Source organism: Elephantulus edwardii, unplaced genomic scaffold (genome assembly GCF_000299155.1).
Source record: "Elephantulus edwardii isolate Elephantulus edwardi_28Jun2011 unplaced genomic scaffold, EleEdw1.0 scaffold00073, whole genome shotgun sequence".
Lineage (NCBI taxonomy): Eukaryota > Metazoa > Chordata > Mammalia > Macroscelidea > Macroscelididae > Elephantulus > Elephantulus edwardii.
The window spans coordinates 2,392,555-2,405,717 of record NW_006399823.1 but is presented as its reverse complement, the minus strand read 5'-3'; the positions used below and the strand labels follow the sequence as shown (position 1 = coordinate 2,405,717).

The 13,163-nt window shown below is 38.8% G+C and overlaps 1 protein-coding gene across 1 annotated transcript in view; it reads left to right on the top strand.

The window, feature by feature from the left end:
* Positions 1-1,816, top strand: part of LOC102877262 (double-stranded RNA-specific editase B2-like) — a 337,013-nt gene extending 335,197 nt beyond the window's left edge. The window contains exon 10 of the mRNA XM_006888956.1: positions 1,640-1,816. Coding sequence (XP_006889018.1) covers positions 1,640-1,816 — 177 coding nt within the window. The remainder of the gene's footprint in view (positions 1-1,639) is intronic.
* The last annotated feature ends 11,347 nt before the right edge of the window (positions 1,817-13,163 follow it).

Genomic DNA, 13,163 nt, shown 5'->3' with positions numbered 1-13,163 from the left:
TAAGAAAAGCTCACAGAAACTTTCTGGTGCAATTGTCATTTCCAGTGTGGATATAAGGAAACCAAATCTCCAAAGATGGGAACTCTCCAGTTTCCTACCTGGAAACCTCCTGAAGAGTCAGCAGTGAATTGGTTCCAACATGACAGCACACAACAATAAATGCTCAGAGAAGACATGGGATCATGAGTTCCTGGACAGAGAGAAGGCTTGTAGTGGGAAGCTGTGATACATAGTGCCTGAAAACTTTCTGGCTCCATTGATGCTTTACATAGACGAGGAGCTGAAAGAGCATATTTTCTGCCCTTCTAAGACTGCGCTTCCACATATGAAAGAACACAGCAACACCTTTATGCAGCCAGAGCAGGGTCTTCTGTCTCCAGCAAGACTTGCAGGTTGATTGTTGACCAGGTACTGGAGAGGCAGTGGCTGCTGGAGATGGTCCTGTGCTTGGGAGAGACCAGATGTAGAACATGATGCCCATGACCTGGAGATAATGCAGCTCATTCAGAGCCAGCCACTGACTAAATGCAATTTTTTTTTCTCTCTCTCTGCCCATCCCACATCCTCTTTCCCTAGACCTGGCAGTAGCCACCCACATGAATGAAGTCCTGGCTCTTGCAGGTTTTGCAGGTGTCATTCTGCCATTTGGTCATTTCTTCTAATCTCCTTCCTTCCTAACTGCAAAGAGAACAAACAGGTTTGTTCTGAACAAACAGCTGGAAAGAGTGAAACCAAACTACTCCTTAGAGGCAAAACTATGTCTCACATACTTTGGGCACATGGCCAAAAGGAACCAGTCCTTGGAGAAGGACCATCAAGCTTGGAAGGGTGGAGGGACAGCCCAAGAGGGGAAGATCCTAGATTGACAGTAACTGAAATAATGGAGTGAAGTGTGTCAGAGACATTGAGACTGGCTCAGAATAGGGCAGGGTTCAGAGCTATTATGTATAGGGTCACTATGAGTTGCAGGCAACTTGACCGCACATAACAATAACAATAACAAATATAAGAGAGCCCTTGTGGCCTAACAGTTAAGGCAAAGGCAAAAGTGTTCAAACCCACCAGTTACTCCTATGTGATTTATTGCCTCTGAAAACCCACAGCAATAAGGCCTACAAATAGGAATAATAGTCTCCTGATTGATCTACAAACAGAAGAATAAGGTAATTGTACTGGAATGTAAGATAAACAGTTTTGTCAATTTAGAGAATACTGAATATTGTACATCATAGTTCTTTAGTAGCGAGTTCTGATAGTCTTGTCTGCATTGCTAACCCAAAGGTTACATCTCTTTGGCAGTTCAAATCCACCAGCAGCTCCTCAGAAGAAAGGTGGTATTCCTGGTTTAAACAGTAGGCGAGGTATATGCTGCTTCTGTTCATTCACACTTCTGGATAATAAAACATTTTCTTAACAACTAAGCTTTCCGTAGATTTCCATGAGAGAATGATTGAAGTTGTCCTCTAATAGTGTTGTGTTTTGTTTGCTTTAAAGGATGACAGAAGGGAAATTTTAAAAGCCCAAAACCAAGACTTAATGTTTTGCTTCTAAAGTGTATATATGGTGGTTTGAGTCATCTAGGAAAGCCTTTGAGTTCTGCTGGATCATTTCTTTGTGCTTTCCGGTTTCTATTCCCCAGCTGAGCACACGGATACCAAGCCATGGAGACACGCCATCAATGTACTGTGAAGCCAAGCTTGGGGCTTACACCTACCAGTCGGTTAAGCAGCAGCTGTTTAAAGCGTTTCAGAAAGCTGGCCTGGGCACCTGGGTGAGGAAACCACCCGAGCAAGATCAGTTTCGACTAACTCTATAAATTCTCAGACTCCTTTGCTGTTCGACCAGAGTGACGCACCTGGAAAGGAGAGGGCATTGTGTGTATGGAGAAACATGATGATGGTGATCAGTTCTTTGCATTCTTTTTTTTTTCCTTTGGTGTTCCAGAAAGACACAAGGGTCTAATGTTTGAAGAAGCGATTAAACTCAAATTAGGAATACTGCTTCTCAGGTGATTGCTTCCCACACTGTTAGTACCAAGACTTGTTTGCCACACCTCAAGGCCTAAGTGCCTTTGAGTTATCTTCCCAGTAGTGTCAAAGGCAAAGTTTCTTTTCAGGACTTAGGGGTAGGGTTGGGGTTATGCAATCTTGAAAAGTACTAAAGCATTGCCAATTAAAAATAGAAACCTCAGGCACCATTTCCTATCTTTTCTCCACCTGCCCTGCACCTGGTTAGCAAGGTATTTTGTTTTTGTTAGAGCAAGTTTATCAGCTACTTCAAGATAAGCTACAAGTGAAGAGAAAAGCCATGGGCTCCTCCTCCAAAGGAACCAATAAGAGCGCTCTATTATTTTCTTTTTTCATCTAAATTTTGTACTCCACCCATCTTCAAAAGGATTTGAGATGCATAATACTGAAGACACCTATAGAATAAAGGAAATGAAGACTATTCCTGCAAAGTGAAAAGAATAGTCATTTTAGGCATATATATAATTTGCAGAAACTCTTTGTAAACGTCTCAATAGTCGCATATTTCAAACTGGCTCCCAACCTAATTAGTCCATAACAACTCTTACAGTTTCTTTTGACAGATAACAGCAGCCAGTGGAGACGTTTTAATTATATAAGTGTTAACTACTCCCTGCAACCTTCCTACCAAGTAATCAGGAAACTGAGTCTTAGACCAAATAGTGACATATTAAACTAAATTGTCAATTCTCTGTCCTGTTAGGTGCTCTGACCATCAACTTACATGAAAAAGAAAAAAAGTCACAACACAAATGTTAAGAGGAACAAAATATTCTATCACCTTCTTTCCAGATATCAGATAGCCAGGACCCCCCAGTTTACCACTGGGCATAGAAACATTAAGGATTTAACGTGGAGCATCATTCCTAAGGGTCAGGATATGGACTCTTATGCTCTGTTCACATAAGGATGAGAAAGATCTCTTTCAATATCTCTAGTTTATCTATATAGCTTGAATTGCTTTAATTTTATTAATAAGAGCTCATTTCTAATAACATTCATCATGCTAGGTGACAGGTCAAGACTTTTTCCAGTTGAAAAATTTGTATCTGAAATTCATAATGCAAAATGGCAAAGCTTACTAGTAGCCACCTCTAGAGCATAGGACTCACAGTTAGAATTCCTGCTGAGAAACCCTGGAGTACAAATCCTGATCAGAACGCAAGCTTGTCACTTACCCCAAGAGAAATAAGCATCATATCATATTGTATATATTCAAGCATAAATTACAGCTATCATAACAGTGGGGCACAGTGAAACACATTGATCTGTAGATATTTGTTATAAAACGATAAGAAGTAGAGATACTAGTATGAAAATGGAAATTTTCCTGAGACTCAAATTCATTACTCAGAGAATTTTTTTTAGAAAAGGAAATGGACACCGAAATACACAACTTCTTCCAGATAAAATTCCAGAAATTACGAGAATGTTTTTTTCAAGTAGGTGGTTCTCATTAAACTTTCACAAAAATAGAGGAAATAAAATTCATTCTTAATCGAGCATAAAAACTAAATGCAAGTAGCCAGTTTATATTACTTTCTGATCATTTGACTTACAAGTAGACTGATGTTCAGAGAAACACTCCAAAAATAAATAGACAAATAAAAGCCACTTTGTGACTTAGACTGTCTCTCTTTCTCTCTCTCCTGTCTACCATCTGGAGTCCTGTTCTGAAAGCAGAAAGGCATAGTCCGTTTCTGGTTGACATCTATGACTAATATTCTCTATTACTGAGTCACTAACTTTGTAAGGAAGTGTATTTATGTTTTATATAAAATGCTCCAAATCCTATTCTTTCTACAATGAAGGTAGATGTATTAACAACAGCAATATTTCTCATTTCAGGAATGATAAGGAGCTGTCCACAAATAAACAAGCACATGGAATACCACCATATTACCTGTTTAAACAGAATGATTTAGAATGATATACCTATCTAATAATAAATATTTCACAGTCCCTGAATTTTAGTCATTTATTCAGAATTCATTTTTTCCAAGATATTGGCTATCCAAAAACAACCCAAACCTCACTGTACTATCCATATCACTTAAATATCCACTTCACTAAAATATTCATTATAAATAGGTGCTTTTGGAAGAAGTCACTCGTTAACTCTAAGATACCTTTGATCACTAGAAACTCTGGTGGCCTAGGAGGAAAGGAGTTGCTCTGCCAAACCAAAAGTATGGAGTTCAAATCCACCAGCCCCATGGGAGAAAAATGAACAATCTTCTCCCATGAGATTTACTGCCTTTGAAAACCCACTAGAGGATCATCTATAAACCAGTTCCAACTCCATGGTACCTAACAACACTAGCAAAGGGATTTAACATTTGATCAATAAGAAGCTCTGGAGTAAGGGTTCTACAGGAAATTTATGACAAAAGAAAAGTCTTTAATGCATCAAAAAGTCAGTCAGAAAAGCTGGAATTTTGCTGTGAGGGTCTTGTGAGAATGATATACAGTGAAAGACAGAGAAGAAAAGTGGGGTATCAATCTCTTGGTATAGAAGGCATGGTGAGAGAAAATATATGGTTGAAACAGCTGATAATTAGCAATATACTTATAAACTGATGGATGGCAAAAGATATCCTTCAAAAAATGAGGGAAAAGAAGATAGTTTAAGGCAGGCAATAAAATGTGGTGATTTTACCATTCTCCAAGGCAATCAGGTGGTCATTACCATAAATCCATTACACTACACAGAGGTTACTCTTGACTTGCAGAAGTCAAACTCAAGAAGAGGCCAGGTCACAGGATTCTAAGTAGCATCAGGTGTGATTAGAAGGGACAGACTATGTCATCCCAGAGACAAAATGTCTCATGTAATTTCACTGATTTTAAGCTGGTTCTCCCTGCATTTTTGATTGGTGAATTAGAATCTCAAGAACAGTCCACGTATACCTCATTCCAGTTCATAGCTCTTTGTTTTCAAATTTTCTGTATGTCACACTAATACCTTTTATCCTCAATGAACTTTCCCTGTGATTAAAGTCCAGATAAATCAACAGTACTTTTTCTGCCTCCAAAACACACATTGTTTTCCTATTGGGGAAGATAAAAAAGTTTGTTGGTTCTTAGACAAAAAACCAGAGCATGACTATTTTTAAACCTTTTCACAGAAACTGGGGCCAAAAGGAAAAAGCACCATGCCATAAACTCTGCTTGTCCATCACACAGGGTTTCACAACAATGTATAATAGCTAGTTAGTAGATTTAGGATTTCTTTGACTTTTGTTTTTACCAAGGAAAGGATTTGCGGGTCTATAACTATTGTTTCCTTTTTATTCCTAAGAATCTCTTTAAATCTGTATATATCTATCATACCACTACTGATTTTGTGAAGTCTTGTTATTCCTCAGAAATGTCAAGCTGAGTTACTTTATGAACATATACACAGTTCATTTTCCCACCGAATTTCCTTTTCATGAGGGACTATTCTGATCAATAAAGTTAAATTTTTTGTATAGTGTTTACCACGTCTAGAGAGCCATAAATAGTAAATACATAGTATATCAATGCCCAGAATAGAATAGTAACAATATTTTGATGAAATCCTATTTTTAGATTTAAAATTTCAAGACGTGTCTATAGTATCTTGTTAAAATACTAAAAGTTAAAATAGACATTTTTAATTTAGAGAAACTTATATATTTATTTTGTAAAAGCCATTTTAATGAAGTAATCTAATTGTCCCTAACTACAATAAATAACCATTTCTAATAAAGACCAAAGGAAAGCCGGGGGGGGGGGGGGAAGTCTTTCTTTCATCTAAGTTACTATTGCTATAACCACTTCTTTTGACAGATTTTTACCTAACTCAGTAAAACCTGGTAAACCTTGGCTAGTTTCTCCACTATCTTAATGGCATTTGAAGAGCCCATGATCCCCAGTCCAGGAGCAGAAAAAGGACTTCCCTGCATATCTTGAAAGGTTATCCTATCTTTGAATTCTTGTGAGTTTAAAGTCACAATTTGGGTTTTGAGTCAAAATTTTAAAACTGTATTCCAGGAAAGACTAGGAACACCATCAGGCAGTAACTTAGGTGGGATGAATTTTCCCCTTAGATGTATTGCTGGCACTTTGTGCTTCACACAGGCAGAGTTGATATGTGTGTGAGGTAAAGTGTAGGAAGGCAGACAGAATGGAAACATAGGGAATAGAAAGGAGGGGTAGGATAAGGAATAGCTGTGAGCATGTTGCTGTCCTTGGTCCTGACTCATCACAAGCTGGAGCACCAATTCTCACTTAAACTAAAAGATACTAAAGGGGAAGATGGATAAGGAAAAATACGAGATAGAAAATGCTTGCTATTAGAGAGATGATCATAAAGAACAAATGAAATGTCATCCCCAAGCTGTTTTCCTAGCCTTTCAATTCTTTCAGGTCAGAGAGACACAGGACTCCTTTGCCACCATTCTTTGCTTTTCCTTCCACTAATTCTACCTCTTTGATTTTCTTTCTCTTTTCCTTTCTTTCCCTTTTTGCCTCCACACCTATTCCCTCTCCCTAAGTAATCTTCCTCCTTTCTCTTTTGATTCCTTTGCTGAGGGTTCCCTGGTACTACTGAGAGGTAGTAAGTCTCAGGTGTGTACTACCCCTCGGTTCCACTTAGCTGATCTGTGGCAACAGGTGGAGGCTCATGATTGGGTGGGTTCTCCTAGTCGTTTCTGGTGTCGTCTTGTCTAGAGGAACTCAAGGCAAGATGGGCCAGTGGAGCATGCTGATTCAATCTGACCTTCCACCAAAGGACCACTGCTGGCCACAAAAAAAAAAAAAAAAGAAAGAAAGAAAAGAACATTCCTGTAGTGAAATGTAGACAGTCTCAAACCCTGGTAAAAGAAATGTTTTCTTTCCAACTCATCATTTTGTAAAATCAAATAAAGCCAGAGGGATGAAACATCCTTTAAAAGGACACATAAAATTATCTAGATTCTAGTGTCTCTTTTCACAAAGGCACTAGATTTCTATCATTCTGCAGAATAAGCATCAGTAAAAATCTAAGTGGACCTTCTCTCAGCAGTGCCCAGTTAATTTTTTTAAGCAAAATGAACTTAACAAATAGTAATTCTTAAGTGAAGGTATGTACATAAAAAAGCATGACTGAATGGCAATATTGTACCAATGTATGTACATTTGTAATATTTGTAAAAAATTTAAAAGTTTAAAATATTAATTTACTTATGTTAATTTGCTTCTAAGTTCTGTAAATTGCACTTCAGTGATATCTGATAAGTGAATGTTTCTGTTCAGTGAATAAACATATCAAGTAAGATTGTTCTTTCCTTCATCTTTGTGTCTTTTTCATCAGAGTTTTGCAGCACCTCTATAGTGTGTGATATGAATCCTAGGGGTACAAACAATTAAGCACTCTATCACTAACAAAAGGGTCAGTTCTAACTCATTCAGTGACTCCACAGGAGAAAGTCCTGGAGATTACAGCCAACAAAACCCCACAGAGCAATTCTACTCTGTTAAATGGGGTCCCTTATCAGAGAGGGAGCTCACTATAAAACCAGGGAGCTCTGGTGGCCTAAAGGTAAAAAAGCTGTGCTGCAATCCCAAAGGCACATGGTTCAAATCCACCAGCTGCTCTGTGCAAGAAGGATGGACAATCTCCTCCCAGGCAATTTACTGCCTCTGAAAACCCACTGGAGAGTCACCTATGAGTTTCCAACTCAATGGCAAACAACATTAGCCAAAATCAACTCAAAGGAACCTAGCAACAGGATTTCTTAGGGTCCAAACAGTGTCTATGCATTAATTCCCAAGAAATTATTTTGTGATGTCTACAAAGGGCACACAATTATAAAATATTTTTGTATTTATAGTAATTCTAGGGAGCTCTAGTGACTTAGTGGCAAGAAGCTGTGCTGCAATTCTGAAGACAGGATGTTCAAAACCACCAGCTGGTCCACAGAAAAAGGATGGACAATCTCCTCTCACTAAACTGCCTATGGACTGAACTGCAATCCCAGAGGTACGTGGTTCAAATCCACCAGATGCTCTGCTGGAGAAGGAGGGACAAACTCCTCCTGTACCAGTCAGATCAGATTTGATGGTACACACACACAAAATAATAAAATAAACTGCCTCTGGAAACCTGCCATAGAGTCAACTATGGGTCAGTTTCTACTTGACAGCAGTAATAACAACAATGTAATTATATCTATTGTCGCCTATGGCTTGAGGGACAATTATTAGGTCAAATGTTGCCCTTCTAGCTTTAATATGAGAGAACTGGTTACAGTATCACAAGACTGGGATAAAAAAAGACTTGCTTTTAAGCCTTGACTTAGCTTCTGCTAACTGTAAAAGATGAAATAAATCATGCCATGTATGACTTTTCAAATCAGAGTTGTCACTGTCTCGTGGGATAAACAACCTGTATCCTTCATAGGAGTGCTAGAGGGAACTGACAAGGTCTGAATGCTACAGAGCTTTGCAAATAAACAGCATTGTAAATTTCTTAAATGATCTAAACCTCCATCCAAATTTGCCATTACTCATGACATACAGGTATGATGGATAAACTTCCTGTAGAATACAAAAGGAAATAGTTACTGGGGGGCATGGAATATCTAAAACATCACCACTAAATGGTATTTACAGCTTTGACTTTACACAACTGCATGGATGAAACATTCCAGAGTTCAACTGAACATTTTCTCCAATAACACTTTTCACCTCTTTCTGGGATATGAATGGCAGAAATTTGCTTGCTTAGGGAATTTAGATTTATCCTTTTCACTCTGCAAATGGGAAGAATTACAAACACACTGACTTGTCCGCATATAGGACTTGTGTGCTAGAGTTTGAATAATCATAGGTAAGATTTCATGTGCAACGTATTCCTCTGATCCATAACATGTAACTGTGTCTGAAATTGTACTGTGCCCTATTTGGGGTCAGGATGGGGAACACCTAACTCTTTCTTCAATCTCCATTTATTTCATATTAACCACAGTGAGAGCTCAACTCAAATGAGAGCACATCAGATTGTAGACTGAGGTAGTGTTGATAGGATGATCTGAAATGTTCCAAGATCTATTTTAACATCTTCCATGCATCCTGAGGTATTGGAAGAATATGTTGGGCATGTCTGCCTGGTTGAGCATCACTGTTTTAGAGAATTTAGAGTATGTTACTCCTAATTAAGTCAACATTTGGGGCCCAGGATAACAAGTAGGAAATAATGGGGTAATTAAAGCAAAAGGAAGGCAAATTTCAGGTGTGTTGGAGTTGGTATATATCTGGAAAGTCATCATGTACAAACCACAAGGCTGAAAGAATCTGAATGTCTGCTGGCAGGAATTATTTATTTGGCTAAAGGAAAGAAAGCTCTCTAAACTAATCTCTTAGCAGTGATTCCCAAGCTGGTACCAAATCATGGCTGTCACTCACAGAGGAGCCCCTCCATATTAGTGAAAAGCCATTATTCTGGAATGAAATGATTCAATTCTTTGTAACCTCATTAAACTTAATGGTTCTACATATCAGCCCAAAGTCTTTCTCAAGCTAGTCAAGTTTCAGTCTGCTCTAGCCTGAAGCATAGTCTCATTGCTGGTGGTATTTTTTATTCTTTCTAAGCATTTAAAAAATGCCAAAGATGAAATGGTATGATATATTGTCATAGGACAAGCTTTCAGCCAAGTCTATGTTTCCCAAAGAAAGACTAGAGACTAGGATCTACTTTGGAACTTAAAATTTAATAGGCAAGAATGAAGGGTGAAGGACAAGACGTCTGTAGAAGTGGTTTCTAAGCTCTGTGATTCATTATGCCTCTGTCCACATCAGAGCTATTAAATTAGATTCCTTCAGCCACATTTAACTTGATGACAGAAACATACTCTTATGAGTGTCAGAAAGCCACTGCCTTTAAAGGGCCAATTTCTATCAAAGTCTTTTTAACTACAAGGATACAAAGTTTAAAAAAAAAGAAAAAACCAACCTATAAGATGGTCACAAATATTGACTTTGTTATTTTTGTTGTTATGTGCCTTCAAGTCACCTATGATTCATAATCACCCTTTGTACAGCAGCTCTGCACCCTTCCCTGTCCTGAACCAGTTTCACTAATTCTGACACACCAACTCCCATTGCCCCAATTATTGTACCAATTCATCTCATCCACGGTCTTCCTCTCCTGCACCATCCCTCCACCCTTCCGAGCATGATGTCCTTCTCCAAGGACCAGTCTCTCCTGGCCACATGCCCAAAGTATGTGAGATGGAGCCTCAAAATCCTAGTCTCCAAGGAGAAACTTGGTTTCGCACTCTCCAAGACAGACCTATTTGTTTTCTTGGCAGTCTTTGGTATGTTCAAGACTCTTCTCCAGCACTGCAACTCGAAGGCATCAATTCTTCTTCTGTTATCCTTAGTCATTGTCCAGCTCTCTGAAGCATAACATGTAATTGTGAAAACCATGACCTGGATAAGGTGCACCTTACTCTCTAGACTGACTTACTAAAAACAAAAACAAAAACAACTCATTTGCCTAGTCTTTTAAGTCTATAAATATTTACATGAAATAAAGTCATTAAGAGCTTAAATATTGAAAAGACCTACTGCCTTAAAACTTGAGTGGGCTACAGGATCATTTTGATTAATTTCTCACCCATCTTTAGGGAGTAAAATGCCTTAATAACATTTTCAAAGATGACTGTTTGGTCCTACCAAGAAATGGACTCAGTAACACCTTTTTGGAATCCGAAGATTTCTGGTCTTTGCTTCTAGACTGGTAGATTCTATGACCTTAGACAAATTACATTACTTTTTCAGCAGTTTCAAACATAAAATAGAGTAATACCCCAAGAGATAGGTTTTTTATATTAGGTGTCACTGAATTATCCCCTTACAGATGGGAAAAAAGTACTTTCCAATTCTGCACCACCCCATGATTGATTGTATATTAAACCATTCTAATCTATATGATTTCCATTGGCTAATTTCTGAAGCAGATTGTCAGATAGTCAGTCTTAGTCTGGAAGCTTTGCTGAAATCTGTCTAGCATCATAGCAATATACAAGCCTACAATGACAAATGAGGTTTGGCTGTATATGAGGTGCATTATCTAGAATTAAACTTGAGACTCTCCCAGAGAAGATGATAATTCTGCCACCAAGCCACCACAGCCCCCATGAGTGCTATAATAAGGAATAAATCATATATAGAGAAAATTCTCTTTAACTGGACAATGCTGTGAAAACTGCCAATTGCTATCTTTCGGAGAAAACACCTATGACCCCACGTCACTGACATCTAGTAGATTTGGTAGGTGGTCTGGGTAAATTACTCTAGGATTAACTCTAGTCAATTACACTCAAAGATTCCATGACTTTAATTCCAAAGAAACAGCTTTACAGGCTTAAGAAGCTCTAACCAATGGAAGAGATAATTGACCCATGGAGAAAGACAAATTGTCACAGAGGTATGAGGGAAATGAAATAATGCTATTTCTACAGAGAAAAGAACATGTCAAGAAAATGATATATCAAGTCAAAAGAGAATAGAAAATTAAGAATGAGAGCTTAGAAAAAGATCATTGACAACCAAGAAAATATTTGTAAACTTCAAAAGGAATGTTTTGTTAGAAATACAAAGGAAAAATGTTGACACAGTGATATAAGAATATGTGAAATAGATTTAACTGATGATGAGGCCGGTCAGGTAACAAGCTTTTGAACATACAGAACTAGGGTGAAAGAGGGGGCATATGTTCAAGATGGGAAGCAAGTTGAGGAAATGCCACAAGACAATTGGAACAATCTAGAAGGGAACTTCCAGAGCTGATGGTGTGCATCCTGCTGTAGTTGGCTTGTCAGAGCTTTGTACCCAGTGCTGGAGGAAGTACTGCATTCCCAAACCATCAAGAGAGGTCTTTCTAGAGAGTAAGCTCCAGGAACTCTGCTCTTGGGAATGGCTTTCCTTTCACAGTAACTTCAGCAATGGACTCTAGTGCGTCAGAGATGAGGAGGATGGCAAAGGATAGGACAGGGTTCCGGTACGTTGTTGATAGGGCTGCTATGAATCATACTGTACTCAAACAGCATCTAACAACAATAATGTATCCCTGCAGGAGAAGGATGGGCAAACTCCTCTGCCTCGGACTGCAATATATTGCCTCTGAAAACCCACTGGAGGGTCAGCGTTGAGTGGGTTCTGCTTTGATGGCACACCACAATAATAATGTGTCCCTCATGCCTATGACTGTCTAGCATATAATGGATGGTCTTTGAAATCTGGTAAATTAACAGAAGAACAAGAATGTCTACACATAAAGAGAGGAAAGTGAAGGATCAAATCTTGAGCCAGAGAAGGGAAATGTTGGCCCAGGCATGAAGTTTATTACTTTAATAATCTTTGAAATCCAGGTGACATAGAAGAGGAAAAAGTCAACTGGATGCCATATTCAAGGGAACATACTTCCACCCATAGAAGCTTTGTTTCCCATATCTGTTCCGTATCTCTTTTCTCTCCTACTCAGTCTAATTCCAAATCACACTTGCATAAAGTACAAAATTACTGCTCTGGAAAAACCTCCTACTTAGGAAACTAATTCATAGCTGACACACCATAAAGTTTTCAAAGGCTATCAGTTGCCTGGGAAGAGATTGCCCATCTTTCTCTCTTAGAGAAGCTGGTGGTTTCCACCACCTGCCTTAGAGTTGGCAGCGCCATTCCTTAATTTCTAGGCTACCAGAACTCCCCTCCTTAGAAAAAATGCCCAAAGTGTTTAAAGCTTATTTCTATTCAGTGCACAAGTCAGTCTGCTCTCCAACATATCATTTCTTTTACTTTGCTTCCCCACCCACAATTACATTAAGTGAATAAATGTCCCCTATGGCCAGACACCCTGCCACTCACTAATATAGCTGGGTAATGCCATAGTAGTCAAGTGACACCTCGGCTGAAATTGGAGCATCCCCAGAGGCTGCCCATTAGATCCTTCAGGCTTGTTAGATCATGACCATCAATTCTGATTTGTGTGAAGCACCCATCAAAGTCCACCACTGGGAGCACTTACACAGTCTCCGTGACATCGTGGTTAATCACAGACCCTGGAAACTGCCACTCAGGCACAACCCAGAGCTGCCAGACCTCTTGGGGGCTCCAGGTGCAGATTATGGG